The sequence below is a fragment of the Piliocolobus tephrosceles genome, chromosome 1, assembly GCF_002776525.5.
Source record: "Piliocolobus tephrosceles isolate RC106 chromosome 1, ASM277652v3, whole genome shotgun sequence".
Classification (NCBI taxonomy): Eukaryota; Metazoa; Chordata; class Mammalia; order Primates; family Cercopithecidae; genus Piliocolobus; species Piliocolobus tephrosceles.
Genome location: NC_045434.1, coordinates 120,223,583 through 120,243,733, shown reverse-complemented (window position 1 = coordinate 120,243,733; position 20,151 = coordinate 120,223,583). Strand labels below are relative to the sequence as shown.

The 20,151-nt window shown below is 41.9% G+C and overlaps 1 protein-coding gene and 1 non-coding gene across 3 annotated transcripts; one reads left to right on the top strand and one right to left on the bottom strand.

Moving 5' to 3' along the window:
* Nucleotides 1-1,727: 1,727 nt before the first annotated feature.
* LOC111525769 lies at nucleotides 1,728-1,831 on the bottom strand. The gene has a single exon (XR_002726191.1). It is a non-coding gene; the product is annotated as a small nucleolar RNA U13 (small nucleolar RNA).
* Nucleotides 1,832-10,270: 8,439 nt separating this feature from the next.
* Nucleotides 10,271-15,205, top strand: S1PR1 (sphingosine-1-phosphate receptor 1). 2 transcript variants are annotated; one of them, XM_023191301.2, is made up of 2 exons: nucleotides 10,271-10,508; nucleotides 12,505-15,205. In XM_023191301.2, the coding sequence occupies exon 2, from the start codon at nucleotides 12,668-12,670 to the stop codon at nucleotides 13,814-13,816; it is 1,149 nt and encodes a 382-aa protein (XP_023047069.1). In that variant the 5' UTR covers nucleotides 10,271-10,508; nucleotides 12,505-12,667; the 3' UTR covers nucleotides 13,817-15,205. The 2 variants fall into 2 exon arrangements, with proteins under 2 accessions (XP_023047069.1, XP_023047068.1); XM_023191300.2 differs by having other exon boundaries at nucleotides 10,271-10,616.
* Nucleotides 15,206-20,151: the final 4,946 nt, after the last annotated feature.

The window sequence follows — 20,151 nt, the reverse complement described above, 5'->3', positions numbered from 1 at the left end:
ACCACAATGAGATACCATCTCACACCAGTTAGAATGGCAATCATTAAAAAATCAGGAAACAACGGGTGTTGGAGAGGATGTGGAGAAATAGGGACACTTTTACACTGTTGGTGGGATTGTAAACTAGTTCAACCATTATGGAAAACAGTATGGCAATTCCTCAAGGATCTAGAACTAGATGTACCATATGACCCAGCCATCCCACTATTGGGTATATACCCAAAGGATTATAAATTATTCTACTACAAAGACACATGCACACGTATGTTTATTGCGGCACTATTCACAATAGCAAAGACTTGGAATCAACCCAAATGTCCATCAGTGACAGACTGGATTAAGAAAATGTGGCACATATACACCATGGAATACTATGCAGCCATAAAAAAGGATGAGTTTGCATCCTTTGTAGGGACATGGACGCAGCTGGAAACCATCATTCTTAGCAAACTATCACAAGAAGAGAAAACCAAACACCGCATGTTCTCACTCATAGGTGGGAACTGAACAATGAGATCACTTGGACTCGGGAAGGGGAACATCACACACTGGGGCCTATCATGGGGAGGGGGGAGGGGGGAAGGATTGCATTGGGGAGTTATACATGATATAAATGATGAATTGATGGGTGCTGACAAGTTGATGGGTGCAGCACACCAACATGGCACAGATATACATATGTAACAAACCTGCATGTTATGCACATGTACCCTAGAACTTAAAGTATAATAAAAAAAAAAAAATTAACTGGGTGCAATGGTGTGCACCTGTAGTCCCAGCTACTCAGGAGGCAGAGGCAGGAGAATTGCTTGAACCCAATAGGTGGTGGTTGCAGTGAGCCAAGATCATGCCACTGCACTCCAGCCTGGGCAACAGAGCGAGATTCTGTCTCAAAAAAAAAAAAAAAAAAAAAAAAGGAAAAACAAGTGTGATGTGCTTATAATTATATATACTGAGTTACTAAATATATTCTGCAAAGAATAGAACTTTTGTTTTAATTAGGTGTCAATGAGAATCAAATCCTCAAATTATAATTTGCATATGGTATTTTGGATGAATTTCCCCCAGATTAGCTCCTGGCTCAGTCAAGTGACACTAGCCTTGCACTTTTGTATCATGACAGCCATAGAGGGTAGTTGAAGTAGTCTTATAAGCCAAAAGTACCTTCAACAACTCCGAAATCACTCCTATGTGAGGGAGAATGGGATAGAGGGAACCTCCTAATGGAAGAAGACAGTGATCTGTGTCAGTCATAGCCAATTTTCGTTAAAATATCATGTTTTTAATATTTTACAAAAACATATAACCTTGGGGACATATTGCTGGGTTCCTTCCAGGACTTGGAAGTGAAGGACTCAAGTTTAAGTTACATTGGTTTCAAAGTTAATTTGCCTCTAACAATAGCAATAAAGTTTAGAAAACAAACTGTGTGTAAGTGGCTTGACAAACCAGAGGAAGTTGAGACCTAAGCCCCTAGCAGGAGGATCGTAGAAGCAAACCAAATTCCCACTACAGATCCTCAAATAAGAGGACTTACAAGCTCCAGGTATTTATGAAAATGGCAATAAATGCTGATCTGAGAATAAGAAGCCTGATTATAGGGTATCCACTATAGTAGTGAGAAAATAGTTCACACTCACCCAACCACTTCTCTCTAGCCCTATTGTACTCATTGCCTTCATTATTTTACTTTCTGTTTATTTTCCTGTTTGATTTTTTTTTCTTCATGTCAGATGGGTAATGCACTGACATCGTAACAAGGTTCAAAGATGGCACATCTCACACATATGCATAAACACCCAATGATCACACTCATAAACTACAAAAGGATTCCTTTTTGATTTTTAAATAAAATTGTTTTAATTAAAATAAGCTACCAAATATCCAGCCCTTCATCTCCAACCTGTACAATAGGATAAGTGTCAGTACCCTCATTCCAGCAGAAGACTGGGGTTTCTTCTCTGAATGGGTTAAATTAGAGGGTCATTGGAGTCAGAGACACCCGATGGAACTGAGTGTGTAAAGGGGGTTCCCATCATGGTGATTCAGTTCAAATCCAAATATCAAATGGTGTGGTGTTTCCTCCTTCTCTCTCCCACTTTTCTTTCTTGGTTCACTCCGGAAAATGCTACAAGACAGACAAGAGATTTTAGGATTCCTGTCTAGTGAAACTGACCTGCCCAAAACTTGAGAACTCCAGATATTGACATTTGGTACATTCAACAAAAGTATTTATTCTGATCATTTACCACCCCTCCATTGATAAGCCCCTTGTTGACTGTGAAGTGAACAAGACTTCACAGTGATTGGAAAAATTGGCGAACCAGGGAACCTCTGAGGACTAATTTTCTTCTTTTCAAGTTTTGTACTATCTGATCTTTTTAAAATGATGTGCACAAATTAGCTTTCTGATTTGTCTCTATTTTAGCCTCTGTTTGAAATGTAAATGGACGGCGAGAGATCATCTGACAATTGGCAAAGTCAATGGCACAAAGAACTGAGAGCAAAACAAATAGGAAAGTGTGGCAACAAAGAAAATAGGAGAAAATGTCAACAATAAAAACAACAACAACACTCTGATATCCTCAGAGATGAGTAAAGATGTGGTATCCCTAACATAAGAACAGAATTCTGTAGCAATGTAACATTCAGAAAAGAAAAAGAGAGCCCTTGGAAATTAAAGTATGATAGTGAAAAGAGAGCTATTAACTGAAGGATTGAAAGCACAAAAAGGAAAATAAAATGGAAGGAAATTTAAAAATCAACCTAGATAGATGGTCCACAATCTGAATAGTGAGATTTGCAAAAAGGGAAAATAGAGAAACCAGAGAAGATGAAGTTATTAAAGAAATAATTTCAGGTATTTTTCAGAACTGCAAAGGACTTACAAAATCAAGGCGTATCATTATGTCACTCGGAATACTGAAGAGATAGAGAAGTTTCTAAAAACATCCAAAGACAAAAAATAGTAGGATGTGAAGTTTTGAAATCAAAATAGCTTTATACTCTTTATCAGTAGCCCTAGAAATTAAAAGACAAGAGAGTAATGCCTTCAAAATTCTCAGGGGAAATGACTTAAAACTTTTAACTTGATACCCAGTCAAAATATTATTCAAGTAGGGAATAGAATACTTAAAATGGGCTGGGCACGGTGGCTTACGCCTGTAATCCCAACACTTTGGGAGGCCGAGACCGGTGGATCACAAGGTCAGGAGATCGAGACCATCCTGGCTAACATGGTGAAACCCTGTCTCTACTAAAAATACAAAAACCCAACAAAAAAAAAAAAAAAAAAAAAAAAAAAAAAAAATTAGCTGGGTGAGGTGGTGGGCGCCTGTAGTCCCAGTTACTTGGGAGGCTGAGGCAGGAGAATGTCCTGAACCCGGGAGGCAGAGCTTGCAGTGGGCCCAGATTGCACCACTGCACTCCAGCCTGGGCAACAGAGTGAGACTCCGTCTCAAAAAAAGAAAAAAAAAAAAAAAAAGAATATTTAAAATGTCAGACGTGCAAGAATTCAGAAAGTTTATAACATAAGCGTCCTTCTTCAAGTTAATTAATACTCCTTAAACATGGCAGAAAATCTATAGATATTGTTATAAGATTGATAATGAAGAAATAGAGGTGTAAAACATGGGATTTCAAGATTTGCAAGTGACCATCATAAGAAAATCAACAAGACTTCACAGTGATTGGAAAAAATTGGTGAACCAGGGAACCTCTGAGGACTAATGCTCTTCCTTTCAAGTTTTGTACTATTTGATCTTTTTAAAATGATGTGCACATATTATTTTGACTTTAAAATTTTATTGGAAAATTAAAAAGCAAAGTGAATAAAAAAATGAAAAGTGGGATGGTGAAAGCAATGATTGTACTTAAAGATAGTTATAGATGAAGGTGGTGTGGTCAAGTCAGCTTCATACCTGGGATGCAAGGCTGGTTCAACATATGCAAATAGGTAAACATAATCCATCACATAAACAGAACCAATGACAAAAACCACATGATTATCTCAATAGATGCAGAAAAGGCCTTCAACAAAATTCAACACCCCTTCATGCTAAAACCTCTCAATAAACTAGGTTTTGATGGAATGTATCTCAAAATAATAAGAGCTATTTATGACAAACCCACAGCCAATATCATACTAAATGAGCAAAAACTGAAAGCATTCCCTTTGAAAACCAGCACAAAACAAGGATGCCTTCTCTCACCACTCCTATTCAACATAGTATTGGAAGTTCTGGCCAAGGCAATCAGGCAAGAGAAAGAAATAAAGGGTATTCAAATGAGAAAAGAGGAAGTCAAATTGTCTCTGTTTGCAGATAACATGATTGTATATTTAGAAAATCCCACCATCTCAGTCCAAAATCTCCTTAAGCTGATAAGCAACTTCAGCAGAGTCTCAGGATACAAAATCAAGGTGCAAAAGCCACAAACATTCCTATACACCAATAACAAACAGAGAGACAAATCATGACTGAACTTCCATTCACAATTGCTACAAAGAGAATAAAATACATAGGAATACAACTTACAAGGGATGTGAAGGACCTCTTCAAGGAGAACTACAAACCACTGCTCAAGGAAATAAGAGAAGACACAAACAAATGGATCACCATTCCATGGTCATGGATAGAAAGAATCAATATCATGAAAATAGCCATACTGCCCAAAGTAATTTATAGATTCAATGCTATCCCCATCAAGCTATCATTGACTTTCTTCACAGAATTAGGAAAAACTACTTTAAATTTCATATGGAATCAAAAAAGAGCCCACATAGCCAAGACAATCCTAAGCAAAAAGAACAAAACTGGAGGCATCATGCTACCTGACTTCAAACTATACTACAGGGCTACAGTAACCAAAACAGTATGGTACTGGTACCAAAACAGAGATATAGACCAATGGAACAGAACAGAGGCCTCAAAAATAACACCACACATCTACAGCCATCTGACCTTTGACAAACCTGATAAAAATAAGCAATGGAGAAAGGATTCCCTATTTAATACATGGTGCTGGGAAAACTGGCTAGCCATATGCAGAAAACTGAAACTGGACCCCTTCCTTACACATTATACAAAAATTAACTCAAGATGGATTAAAGACTTACATGTAAGACCTAAAACAAGAAAAATCCTAGAAGAAAACCTAGGCAATACCATTCAGGACATAGGCATGGGCAAGGACTTCATGTCTAAAAGACCAAAAGCAATGGCAACAAAAACCAAAATAGACAAATGAGATCTAATTAAACTAAAGGGCTTCTGCACAGCAAAAGAAACTATCATCAGAGTAAACAGGCAACCTACAAAACAGGAGAAAAATTTTGCAATTTATCCTTCTGACAAAGGGCTAATATCCTGAATCTGTAAAGAACTTAAACAAATTTACAAGAAAAAAACAACCCCATCAAAAAGTAGGCAAAGGATATGAACAGACACTTCTCAAAAGATGACATTCATGCAACCAACAGACATATGAAAAAAACCTTATCATCACTGGTCATTAGAGAAATGCAAATTAAATCCACAATGAGATACCATCTCATGCCAGTTAGAATGATGATCATTAAAAAGTCAGGAAACAACAGATGCTGGAGAGGCTGTGGAGAAATAGGAATGCTTTCACACTGCTGGTGAGAGTATAAATTAGTTCAACCATTGTAGAAGACAGTGTGACGATTCCTCAAGGATCTAAAACTAGAAATACCATTTGACCCAGCAATTCCCCTACTGGGTATATACCCAAAGGATTATAAATCATTCTACTATAAAGACACATGCACCCATATGTTTATTGCGGCACTATTCACAATAGCAAAGACTTGGAACCAACCCAAATGTCCACCAATGATGGATTGGATAAGGAAAATGTGGCACATATGCACCATGTAATACTATGCAGCCATAATAAAGGATGAGTTCATGTCCTTTGCAGGGACATGGATGAGGCTGGAAACCATCGTTCTCAGCAAACTAACGCAAGAACAGAAAACCAAACACCGCATGTTCTCACTCATAAGTGGGTGTTGAACAATGAGAACACGTGGATACAGGGATGGGAACATCACACACCAGGGTCTGTTGGGGGTTGGGGAGCTAGAGGAGAGATAGCATTAGGATAAATACCTAATTCAGGTGATGGATTGACAGGTGCATCTAACCACTATGGCACATATGTACCTATGCAACAAAACTGTACGTTCTGCACATGTACCCCAGAACTTAAAGTACAATAATAATAATAGTAATAAAAGATGGAGGTGGGGCGGGGGTGAAGCATTTTCTCTGTGGTGTAGGGAATTCTCACAGGTATGTAGCTTCTTAATCCCCACAATGACTGAAAGAGGCAAATATCATTGTTTAATTTTACAGATGAGGAAACAGAGGTTCAAGGTAGTTAAAGGAACTTGCCTAAAGTCACATAGCTTAGAACTGGCAATATCAAGGCTGAACCTAAGTGTCTGTTCCAAGGCTCTGTCATGTTCCACTAATTTTGAATGTTGGCAAACAAGAGGAGAGAGAGATATTGGGACCTAGGATGAAGGGAAGAAAGAGTTTTTGGTAGAGAAAACACATTAACATTTATGTAAATTGAAAGTAAAGAGTCCTCAGAAGCTAAGAATTGAAAGTACAAGGGAGAATAGGAATAATTGAGCCAAGTCTCAGAAAGTTTGGAGGAAGCAGCGTGATGACCTGGGCAAGAGTTTGCCTTGGAAAAGAGTAAAGTTGCTTTTACTTCTGAAACAGGTGGGAAGGAGGTAAGGATGGGTAAAGTTGCTATTAAGCTGGAACTTGGAGAGGAGGGAAATTGAGATGGTCATACTGTTTCCTCCTTGAAATAAGAGGCTATTCTCCTGTGCATAGACAAATGAGGGAAAGCCTGGATCTTTACCAGAGATTGAGTCAGGGGAGGGAAGAGGGGAGAAAAGGGAGCTGAAAAGTGACTGGAGCAATTAGCAAAGAGAGTAAGGCTCAGGTTTGTAATCCCAGCACTCTGAGAGCCCAAGGTGGGAGGACTGCTTGAGCACAGGAGTTCAAGATCAGCCTGGGCAACAAAGTGAGACTCCTGTCTATACAAAAAATAAAAATAATAATTATCAGGACGTGGTGACTGGTGCCTATAGTCCCAACTGCTTGGGAGGCTGAAGCAGGCGGATCGTTTGGGGGCAGGAGATCAAGGCTTCAGTGAGCTATGATTTTGCCACTGCTCTATAGCCTGGATGACAGTGCAGAGCCAGATCCTGTCTCAATTGAAGAAAAAGAAAGAAAAAGAAAGGAAAAGAGTAGAGTTGTAATATTTAGCAAATAAAAAATATAGCTCATGGCTGGGCACGGTGGCTCATGCTTGTATGAAGTTGTAATCCCAGCACTTTAGGAAGCCAAGGCAGGTGGATTGCCTGAAGTCAGGAGTTCGAGACCAGCCTGGACAACATGGTGAAACCCCATCTCTATTAAAAATACAAAATTAGCTGAGTGTGGTGGTGCATGCCTGTAATCCCAGCTATTCGGGAGACTGAGGTAGGAGAATTGCTTGAACCCAGGAGGTGGAGGTTGTGGTGAGCCAAGATCATGCCACTGCACTCCAGCCTGGGCAACAGAGTGAGATTCTGTCTCAAAAAAAAAAAAAAAAAAAAAAAGCTCACCCAGTTACACTTGAATGGCCACATTAATGACAAATTTTTGTTTAGTGTATGATCCAAAGATTACGTGGTATTTTATCTGGAAACTCTTAAAGAGAAACACTAAAGCATGTGTAAAGAACGACAAAGCCACTTTGAAATCAAAAATTGGAAATGGAGCAAACTTAAGGTAGGAATATTGGCCTTGACTTCTAGGCAGCAGCAGAGAGGGAGTTGTACTAGCAGTCAGGAGATAGCTTGAGAATGCAATTTTTAGGGCCTCCCTGGAGAGCAATAGGAAGAGACTTATATGGGAACTAGAGACTTGGAATTGGCCAGGACACCATTGCTGGAAACATTTGCCTACTATCTAATTTTACATAAGTGGATCATCTACAATTATATCTCATAGATGTGTACTAAAGATGAATATTATTAAATAGCAATCTGCAAAGTATTTAGACTCTGTAAAACACTTTATCAGTATTGAATGTTAAAAACCAGTGATATTCACAAGAAAACAACTGATATCCCCAAGGAAATTCTTGAACCTGTTTGAGGTTTATCATGGTGGTCTGGAGTAGTGGTTAAGAGTCTGCAGGGGGTCCCACATTAACCAAGCTGCTTAATATGTCTGGGAGTCAGTTTCCTTGTTTGTAAAATTAGAATAATTACAGTGCCTAACTTGTAGGATTAAATGAATTAATATGTGTAACACTATGTGCAAATACTAAAAGTACAATGTTACATGAGATATCATAGGCAGACAATAAGAGGTTTTAGAAAACATTCATTAATATGCATATGTATACACTTTGTATGCATATGTAGAAAATGAGTGATTTGAAAAGGACATTCATTAGCATACTTTTATATGAATTTTGTAGACATGTACAGTCAGAAATGCATGCAAATGTGAAACTTTAAATCTAGAAATCTGTTTCCCTCTAGGAACATATATTTCAATTCCTTAACTGTTTATTGACTGATAGCATTTGAGCCACAAGGCAAGGCATTTGCAGTATTTAGGTTTTGGAACCCAGCTCTGCCACTCACTAGCTGGAAAATCTACAAGTCACCTTAGTTGTCTGAGTGACACTTCTCTCAGCAATAAAATGGCCAGGAATGCTTGCTTACTTCACAGAACAGTAAGGTTAAATTAACCTAGCACATGCTTGATACAGACTAGGTGTGAAATTTCACTTTGATTCCTTTGGCTTTAAAGAATGCATAAATTAGTGTGGGTGGGGGCAGGTGAAGGAGGAAATGCCAAGTCCCCCGTTTTGTTGTGCTGGGTAGACACAATGTATCTTTTACCCTTTAAGTGAAATAAGTCCTCAAATCCAATTAGGATCTACTCTGGAGTCTTACAGGACCGTTATCTTAGTTTCCACATTATATGCACTGTTCTGTTATTGAAGTTGTGGGTATGTATTGGGTGCATCGCCGTTGATGAGTGCTTTAAAACAGCTGTGAATTAACTGTCACTTCGTTTTCTTTTTTTTTTGGCAAACTCACAAAATCCCATAAGTCAGGGGTCTGTTGTTTATTCATTCTGCCTCCTTCTGAGTCATTCAGGTACAGGGTGTGTCTGCCAATTGAAACTGCACAGCGGAGGAAGTTTTTGAGTTCACATCTGCCGGGATGGGAAAGCAGTGAGACCAGGGACTGGGTGGAAACCTTTACAACAGTAGGGCAAGGGCAGAAGCGTCCTGAGCTTGTCACGCAGGCAGATCTGACCAAGGCCGCCTCTCAGCCTCACGTTCTTAAGTAGCATCTAAGCAAAAGAAAAGGGTGGGCAAGTTGCTGATAATGAGATTTGAGGCCTCTGAGTCAACTCTCAAGCAGAAAAAGTGAGAGAAGGGTGCCGGCCCCTGCTGGGCAGCTGCAGTTGCTCCGCAACGCGGGGCGAGAATCTTCCCCTTCGGAAATTCCGGAGCTGCCCAGGCATTTTGAATCTCTCAGGACTCAGCAGCAGCCCACCTCCTCAACGACCTCTCCATTGGCCAGAATCTGGGACACACAGTCTGGCTTTGCGCTCAGCTGAGGGAAACCCCTCGCCCAACACCAAAACCGGCGCTGGTTCATTTCTCTGTGCACTCCGGGAAATCCACTGCCTCTCAGACCGCAGTTTCGAGGAGCACCAGGATCTGGGGTGGCGTGGGGAGAACAGGAACCTCCCGGTCCATTCTCCCTCCCGGGCTGCTTGTCTCGTCTGTACTTCTCGCAGCCCCTTCCCAGCCTCTCGTCCTTAGAGTGCCGCCGAAACTCGCCGGGCCGCGGCTCTGGTTTTCTGCTGCCGGCGCGAAAGTGGCTCGGGGAGCTCCCGGCCACAAGCTCAGCACACCGATCCTCCTAGGGCTGCGGGGGTTGTGGGACCAGGGCGGTGCGCTACGAGACTCCGGGCCGTCCTCTGCCCCCTCAGACTTTTCGAGAGAAAAGTTTCCCAAGTCTCTCCACCTCCTTTTTTTTTTTTCAGGGGCTCGGGAGAATCCTCTCCACCGCCAGGGATCAGGGTGTATCTGGGCGAGGGCAGTGATTTATACATTAGAATCCAGGGGTTACCGGGCTCCGCCCCTTCTCTCTCTCTCTCTCTTTTTTTTCTTTCATTTGTTGTTTGGGGAGGAGGAGTTCTTTTTTTTTTGGCTTCTGCCCCAGATCTTTCCTGGACAGTGCTTCTCAGCAGTTCAGATCCGGGGGCCCCCAGCTGGCAGAGGGCGTGGGGGGTTAAGGCATTAACCCCTCCCAGCGTCTTCCTGAAGAAACCACCCAGCCTTGGCGCGGCGCTGGGTGACTTCGCTTAGCAGGCAGGGAACTGGCCGCGCCGAGCTGGACTGGCCATTGGAGTGCTCCGCTGCAGAGGGAGGGGACCCCGACTCGAGTAAGTTTGCGAGAGCACTACGCAGTCAGTCGGGGGCAGCAGCAAGATGCGGAGCGAGCCGTACAGATCCGGGGCTCTCCGAACGCAACTTTGCCCTGCTTGAGAGAGGTAGGGGGCGGCGAGTGGCGGGGGACTCGGGCGCGGGGAGCCCGGCTGCGATAGGGCTTAGGTGTCAGAAAAGAATTTTTAAGCCAAACGAGGCAAACAAAAACTTTGAAAACATGCATCTCTGGGCGCTGAAAATTTGCATCTGTGGGCTACTAAGGAGCCCAACTCGATCGGATTTTTCGTGGGCACTTGTGATTCACGGAGTTTGGAAAAAAAGGTTAATTCCCAACTGTGAACCTACGGGGGTAGGGGCAGTGAAAGTTGCGGTTGGTCGGAGGAGTAGTAGGGAAGGTGCTAAATTTTGGAAATCCTATAGACAAAGAATATGGTGGGTGGTGTGGGGCGTGGGTAATGGCTTAAACTAGTACTGCCCAGGAGCAGGGTATAAAATTAGTTGGGGGAAATGTGGAGCTTCTTGGCTTGAGCAGCCTCTCCTGTTCGCGGAGTTGCTGGGATTGCTCTCATCTCTATTACCTCATTTTAATTGCACTGCTGCATTACCTTGAAATATTTAAGCAACTTAAAAGTAGACTTCTGCTGACCAGTGCGGTCTTAGAAAGTTAGTTTCTTTGTAACTTTCTAGTCCTAGGAGAGGAGTCAACGTGTTGGGGGACGGCAGTAAATAAAACTGCCCACGCAAATTTAGCAATGCACCAGGGAGCAGTTTAATGTGAGTTTCTGAAGAGTAGTTTTGCACTCGAAATTAAAAATGTGGTAGCATGTATTATTGCTGTCATGAGTAGTTTGATTTCTCTCTTTTGTGTATGTTTTGGCTAAACTAAACAAAGCAAAAAATATTTATGCGATCAACTAGTGTACGAAACTTCTGGGATTTGCTGCAATCTGTTATGCATGGTTTTAAGTGAATATCTTTAAATTTACTTGCCCTGGCTTGGGGGCGGTTGGGTGGGGGAGGCGGGGAGAAGAAGAAGAAGAAAGAAAAGGCAGTCGCTTCACGGAGGCGCTAAGCTTTCCTGTTTACTGCAAGGCGGGGCGGGCCTGGCTGCCCACACCTCACTGCGCCCTCCGACCCTAGGCACACCTGCTCCTAGAGAGTTATTAATAGAGCCCCCAAATGACTTACGCTTTCAAGTGATTTTCCTGCAAATCTGATTTCTTGCATGGCAATTAGGAGGTGGTGCTCGTCTCTTTGAACTGGGGGCCTGGGGGTGGGCGTGGGGAACAGAGGTGTGTGTCTCTACCCTCAGACTGGCAGTCGAGTCTTTTGCGAGGAGAGACGTGGGCTGGTGGTGTTGAGCGTGCAGCTGAGCTGGTGACTGCTTCAGACAATTTCATGGCTGGAAATACGGGGGGGGGGGGGGGGAGGGTGGCGAGAGGGCAGGAGTGGAGTTAAAATGGGGTGTGCCCTCTAGGTTTCCCATTCCCCCCACTCCTTGTTTTCCATCTTCTTTTTTGTTTGTTTGTTTTTGTTTTTGTTTTTTGTTTTTTGGTCAACCCACAGCCAACAGCATAATTCCCACTTCCCTTTGAGTGAATGTGGCCACAGAGTTTCTCCCTCTCTTTTTCTTCCCCCTCTTCCTTTTTTGAAAAAAAAAAAAAAGGAAGAAAAAAGAATTTTTGTTTTTAAATCTCTCTGGGCGCTGAAAATTGGCATCTCTGGGCTACTCAGGAGCCCAACTCGATCGGATTGTTCTTGGGCACTTGTGATTTATGGAGTTTGGAAAAAAGGTGAATTCCCAACTGTGGAACCTACCGGGAGGGGTAGGAGCAGTGATTTTTTTTTTAAAAAAATCTCTCTCCCTGAGCTCCCCCCAAGTTTCTTTAAAACAAATCAACACTAACACAATTGGAGCAGTGCCTTAGCTAGAATGAATTATGCCAGTATGCTGTGGCTCTTTCCCTGACTCTCTCCTCTGACTTGTTTAAGGCTGCGGTTTCCGAGGCCCTCTCCAGCCAAGGAAAAGCTACACAAAAAGCCTGGATCACTCATCGAACCACCCCTGCAGCGAGTGAAGGCTCTCTCGCCCTGCCCTCTAGCGTTCGTCTGGAGTAGCGCCACCCCGACTTCCTGGGGACACAGGGTTGGCACCATGGGGTCCACCAGCGTCCCGCTGGTCAAGGCTCTCCGCAGCTCGGTCTCTGACTACGTCAACTATGATATCATCGTCCGGCATTACAACTACACGGGAAAGCTGAATACCAGCGCGGACAGGGAGAACAGCATTAAACTGACCTCGGTGGTGTTTATTCTTATCTGCTGCTTTATCATCCTCGAGAACATCTTTGTCTTGCTGACCATTTGGAAAACCAAGAAATTCCACCGACCCATGTACTATTTTATTGGCAATCTGGCCCTCTCAGACCTGTTGGCAGGAGTGGCCTACACAGCTAACCTGCTCTTGTCTGGGGCCACCACCTACAAGCTCACTCCCGCCCAGTGGTTTCTGCGGGAAGGGAGTATGTTTGTGGCCCTGTCAGCCTCCGTGTTCAGTCTCCTCGCCATCGCCATTGAGCGCTATATCACGATGCTGAAAATGAAACTCCATAACGGGAGCAATAACTTCCGCCTCTTCCTGCTGATCAGCGCCTGCTGGGTCATCTCCCTCATCCTGGGTGGCCTGCCCATCATGGGCTGGAACTGCATCAGCGCGCTGCCCAGCTGCTCCACTGTGCTGCCGCTCTACCACAAGCACTATATCCTCTTCTGCACCACGGTCTTCACTCTGCTCCTGCTCTCCATCGTCATTCTGTACTGCAGGATCTACTCCTTGGTCAGGACTCGGAGCCGCCGCCTGACGTTCCGCAAGAACATTTCCAAGGCCAGCCGCAGCTCTGAGAAGTCGCTGGCGCTGCTCAAGACCGTAATTATCGTCCTGAGCGTCTTCATCGCCTGCTGGGCACCGCTCTTCATCCTGCTCCTGCTGGATGTGGGCTGCAAGGTGAAGACCTGCGACATCCTCTTCAGAGCGGAGTACTTCCTGGTGTTAGCTGTGCTCAACTCCGGCACCAACCCCATCATTTACACTCTGACCAACAAGGAGATGCGCCGGGCCTTCATCCGGATCATGTCCTGCTGCAAGTGCCCGAGCGGAGACTCTGCTGGCAAAATCAAACGACCCATCATCGCCGGCATGGAATTCAGCCGCAGCAAATCGGACAATTCCTCCCACCCCCAGAAGGACGATGGGGATAACCCAGAGACCATTATGTCTTCTGGAAACGTCAACTCTTCTTCCTAGAACTGGAAGCTGTCCACCCACCGGAAGAGCTCTTTACTTGGTCGCTCGCCACCCCAGTGTTTGGAAAACAATCTCTGGGCTTCGACTGCTGCCAGGGAGGAGCTGCTGCAAGCCAGAGGGAGGAAGGGGGAGAATATGAACAGCCTGGTGGTGTCGGGTGTTGGTGGGTAGAGTTAGTTCCTGTGAACAATGCACTGGGAAGGGTGGAGATCAGGTCCCGGCCTGGAATATATTTCCTCCCCCCCTGGAGCTTTGATTTTGCACTGAGCCAAAGGTCTAGCATTGTCAAGCTCCTAAAGGGTTCATTTGGCCCCTCCTCAAAGACTAATGTCCCCATGTGAAAGCGTCTCTTTGTCTGGAGCTTTGAGGAGATGTTTTCTTTCACTTTAGTTTCAAGCCCAAGTGAGCGTGTGCACTTCTGCTTCTTTAGGGATGCCCTGTACATCCCACACCCCACCCTCCCTTCCCTTCATACCGCTCCTCAAAGTTCTTTTACTTTATACTTTAACTACCTGAGAGTTACCAGAGCTGGGGTTGTGGAGTGATCGATCATCTATAGCAAATAGGCTATGTTGAGTACGTAGGCTGTGGGAAGATGAAGATGGTTTGGAGGTGTAAAACAATGTCCTTCGCCGAGGCCAAAGTTTCCATGTAAGCGGGATCCGTTTTTTGGAATTTGGTTGAAGTCACTTTGATTTCTTTAAAACACACCTTTTCAATGAAATGTGTTACCATTTCATATCCATTGAAGCTGAAATCTGCATAAAGAAGCCCACTTTATCTAAATGATGCTAGCCAGGATCCTTAGTGTCCTAGGAGAAACAGACAAGCAAAACAAAATGAAAACTGAATGGATTAACTTTTGCAAACCAAGGGAGATTTCTTAGCAAATGAGTCTAACAAACGTGACATCTGTCTTTGGCACTTTTGTTGATGTTTATTTCAGAATGTTGTGTGATTCATTTCAAGCAACAGCATGGTTGTATTTTGTTGTGTTAAAAGTACTTTTCATGATTTTTGAATGTATTTGTTTCAGCAGAGGTCATTATATTGGATTTTTCTAACCTGTGTTAACACCATTGAATGTGTATTTCTTAAGAAAATACCACCCTATTGTGCCCTTAAAAGCATTACTTTAACTGGTAGGGAACACCAGAAACTTTTCAGTCCAGCTGTTCATTAGATAGTAATTGAAGATACGTATAAATATTACAAAGGATAAAAATATATTACTGTCTCTTTAGTATGGTTTTCAGTGCAATTAAACCAAGAGATGTCTTGTTTTTTTTTTTAAAAAAAATAGTATTTAATAGGTTTCTGACTTTTGTGGATCATTTTGCACATAGCTTTATCAACTTTTAAACATTAATAAACTGATTTTTTTAAAGATCCTTTTGTGAAGAGCATTCTTAAAAGTAATTATTGAATTGTTCTGTTGGATTGTGTAGATCTTTGGAATCAAAGTTAAGGACAAATTTGTTATTCTTTAAAGGATTTCTCCTTTAACTAGGGTGTGAAAAAAAATGTGGTTTGTTTAGAAACCACTCTATCTTTTTCAGGAAGAGAAACTTCAATAAGGTAACACTGAAGAGTAGTAAAGAATGACATAAAAACCACCAACCTTCTGAATACCACATTGGCTAGTAAGTAGAATTGTTTGAGTTTTAAATTGCATTTAAACCAAATAAATTAAATACTATAATTCTGTCATCAAACATGGGTTTTTAAAGAAGTTATACACAAAAATGTGGTTGTAAATCTAATTTAAATGATGAGACTCAATCATCATTCAAACCCATCAAAATATGCATGCATTCTTGGCCTTTCACCAACATGTTGTGGAAGTGGGGATATGGATATGGGTATTAAATCATGTGTTTTTATTTTTATTTTCAGGACGCTGTCTTGGCTTCCCCAGCCTATCTTCTGAACCACATAGAAGTATACAGTACCAGTGAAGTAGCTAACTGTAAAATGTGGGCTGAGTAGCGTAACACTTCTATCTGAAAACCTTTAATTCACAGTATCTGAAAGCATTAACATTCTCGATCATTAATTTTTCCAAACACAAAATGAAAGGAAGGCACTTTGCAAGCATCACAGACTTATTGTAATAGTTAATTCTTGTTTTTGATTTTTGTCATCTTGGGGGGATTAAAGTATTTTGGCATGTTTGGCTCTGTAATCCTATTGCTACTTTCAGAATTTGTGCTTTCAAGTGTCATTGAATATGCACAGGACACAGTTGGGACATGAAGATAAACCTCACCTAATAGAGTAGATGTCATTTCTGGGTAAGGTTAACTGTGGGAAACAGAAATGTGTTCACTAAGGAAACCTTAGGTCACAACCTCCAGTTTCCTGAAGGAAATGCCAAAAATGCTCCAAAGACAAAAGGCTGGAAACAAACTGGAATGTCTCTCTCCATCTGTCTGCTAAGGCGGAAGGAATGATTTCATGTTACATTCACTTCCTAGACTTTCGTTACAGTCAAGCATAATGGAAAAGTATGTCCATTTTGTGTTTCTGTGGAAGATAAAATGTTCATATTTTTGGACTTATCTTCAGAAGCACAGGGGTGATTCATGATATGGGGAAAGATGGGATAGGGTGGCTGGCTTTGGGAGATGGGGAGCTCTTTGGTGACACTTTTCCCCCTGTGAACACATTATCCAGTGATTAGATGTACTTTCTTCCTGGAAACTCTAGACTGTGCATTTCATTCCAAGAAAGCTGGGTAGTCATGGACTGTGGTTTTGCTGGGCACATGTGTAGTAGAGCCCCAGATCTGACCAAGAAGCAAAGACTTAAGATGAAGGAATTCTTGGTTGTCTCCCAACATGAATATCTGGTTTTAATTCAGTGTATTCTCAGAAGTGAGAATGAGAAAAAAATCTTAGTAATTATATGTTTATACTAAAAAATACACATATAAGGCTTTGATTTTAATATTGTAGTGTTTTTCAAGAGGAGTAAAAGAGATAGCCTGGACAATACTTGACATATTCTTGTAGAAAGTTCAATTGACTCAAAATAGTCAGGAAAGTTATGAAGTAACATCATGTAATACTTTATCCCCAACAATATTAAATGTGATTACAATTTTACAGAATATTCAAATCAAAATGTTATATAAGACAAATTATTATTCTTGCTTTTACATCTCCTTAGAAGGAGAAACATTTAATTGTTTTAAAAATGTTTTATTTATTTTTTAGAAATGAGGTCTTGCCTTCTTGCCCAGACTAGTATGCAGTGGCACAGTCATAACTCACTGCAGCCTCTAATTCTTGGGCTCAAGTGATCCTCCTGCCTCAAGCCTCCCATGTAGCTGGGACCACAGGCACGTGCCACCCTGCCTGGCTGATTTTTTAAAAAAAATGTTTTGTAGAGACCGGATCTCAATACGTTGCCCAGGCTGGTCTCTAATTCCTGGGCTCAAGTGATCCTCCCACAGATTTGTCTGTGTTTTCTCTATATAGGTTATAAATACCTTGAGGGAGGAATCACAAATAACTAAAAGAAACTTTTGTAGAGATTATCAGAGTATTATTTCCCTGTGGACACAGTAAATGTACGATGATGAGAAATCATAATAAACAACAACATTTTCTCCAGCCTTCCTTCCTTCCTGCTCCTTTGATGTATACTTCACATGGTCCAAGAAAAGGGACTCAAAATACTTTTTAACATACCCCGTTGCCTTCACTGCAATACTAGTTGGAACTAGAGTTGTGTTTCAGAACATTCAAGCAAGCAAGGTTTACTTGAATAAATAAAGGCCTTATATGGATTATGTATGAAGAAAAAGGATTTTAAACCAGTGGTTTAAAAAGCTAGGAGAGATAGGAGGAAGAGCATAGTGAGGGGTTAGACCTGCATTTACTTCAGTCTTTTACAATCTTTGACAAGAACCAGGATCCAGACAGAGTAGTTTGAGTTCATGTTGAAGACATCTCTCCTAATACATCCGATCTCTTGTTCCCTACACTTTCTTCTTGGATTCAGACTTGGGTAATTTCTGGTTTTCCCATGTTCTCTTTTTTATGCCTTTGAGGACTAAAGGATTAAAAAATTAGACTTTGCGCTGGTTATAGTCATTAGCAAGAGGCAAGTGTGGACTGCAGACTTGAGTGAACAGGAATTGCTACATTTTCTGTATATCCAAACTTGATATATGAAGTATCTCCATATATCCAACTAGAAGCTTCCATATTAGTAATGGATAAATACACCATGGTAAATTAATACAGTGGAATATTATTCAGCAATGAAAAAGGACCTACTACTAATCTTGCAACCATTTTCATGAATCTTAAACCTCTTAAGAGAGGTTGCAACCACAAAAGAGAACATACATTACGATTTCATTTATGTAAAAGTTCCAGAATAGGCAAAACTAATGTATTGAGGTATAAATCTGAACAATGGTTGCCTGGGGTAAGAGGATAAACTGGAAAGGAACATGAGGGAAATTTCTAGGTTGTTAGCAATGCTCTATATCTTAATTTTTAGGACATCGTTCACTCAGATGTGTATATTTGTCTAAACTTATGTAATCATATTCTTAAGACCAGTGAAATTTTAAAATATCAATATGCTAGACTTTCACTTCTGCGTATAAGGACTATATGAGACTTTCTCTGTGAAATTATGGGAAGGTTCCATGAAGTTCAGTAGGAAGTGGCAGCTGGGCACAGTGGCTCATGCCTGTAGTTCCAGCACTTTGGGAGGCCGAAGCAGGAGGATAGCTTTGAGCTCAGGAGTTCAAGAACAGCCTGGACAACATGGCAACATCCGTTTCTAAAAAAAAAAAAAAAAAAAAATTAGCTGAGCATGATGGCTCACACCTGTAGTCCCAGCTATTTGGATGGCTGAGTCTGGAGAATCACTTGAGTCCAGGAAGTGGAGGCTGCAGTGAGCCGAGATCCGGCCACTGCATTCCAACGCCAGCCTGGGTGACAGAGTGAGATCCTGTCTCAAAAAAAAAAAAAAGAATGTGGAAAAGGTTCCAAACTGTTTCATAAAAGGGTAATATGCTTTTTAAGTATTATCCCATGACCCAGAAATAAAACTTTAGAATGCTAAATAATTGTGACGTGATGATAGCCTTTGCTTCCATAGGATGAGAATTTGGCTTAGTATTGGTATTTGTAATCCCTGAAGAATTTCTGTGTCTTGAAAGAGTCTAGAGATGTAATGAAACTGTCACAATAAAAGTTTATTGACATTTGGATTTCAGTTCTAGGAATATATGATGGGTTATTAATAGCCTTATGAAGAATGGACCTTGTATACATTGCAAGGATATGTAAACATGTTAGTATTGGAGACACACAAATTGGAGTGTGCCAATTTCTTATCATGGCCACCTGACCAACCCTATAAAAGGCATTCAGTCAGATAATAACACTCGCCCTGGGTAAGCACTGCATTGTTAGAAGAAATAGGCAGAGACACAAAGGATGTGGAAGACAAACTTATGTTCCTGGGGGTTTTATTTTTTAATAATTTCAGCTGTTATATTAGATTCAGGGGGTACATGTGCAGGTTTGTTACATTGGCATATTGCTGTGATGTTCAAGTTTTGGGTACGAATGATCCCATCACTGTGGTAGTGGGCATAGTACTCAACAAGTAGTTTATTAGCCATTGTCCCCCTCCCTCTCTCTCTCTTCTAGTAGACACCGGTGTCTATTGCTCCCTTATTCATTTATTTTGGAGGGTCTCACTCTGTTGCCCATGCTGGAGGGGAGTGGTGTGACCATAGCTCACTGCAACCTGGAACTTCTGGGCTCAAGCAATCTTCCCACCTCAGCTTCCAGAGTAGCTGAGACTACAGGTGCGTGCCACCACACCTGGCTAATTGTTTATTTTTGTAGAGATAGGGTCTTGCTTTATTGCCTAGGCTGTTCTCAAATCCTTACCTCAAGGAATCCTTCCACTTTGGCTACCCAAAGTGCTAGAATTACAGGCTTGAGCCATCATGACCAGCCTGTTTCCATCTCTATGTGCATGTGTACCCATCCTGTGAGTTTTATAAGCTTGCAGCCAGACACATTATTACCTGCCCTCCCCTCTCTGAGGGTTCTTTCTTTCAGCCAGCTCTGGGAGTAACTGGACAGAGAAGAAATGCCTCAGGTGCTGCACTGCTCCTTGGACAGGCTGATTAGATACAAAGCAGAAATAGAAACAGAAAAGAAGGGGCACGGTTACTTGAGCCAGCAAGGAGCAGAGAGAGGAAGGACGTTGTTCATCCATTTCCCTGGAGCTCTACTACTATTATTACTCCACTTTTCTGCTGCTTTGTTGATACCAGGGCAGAAAGAAAAACC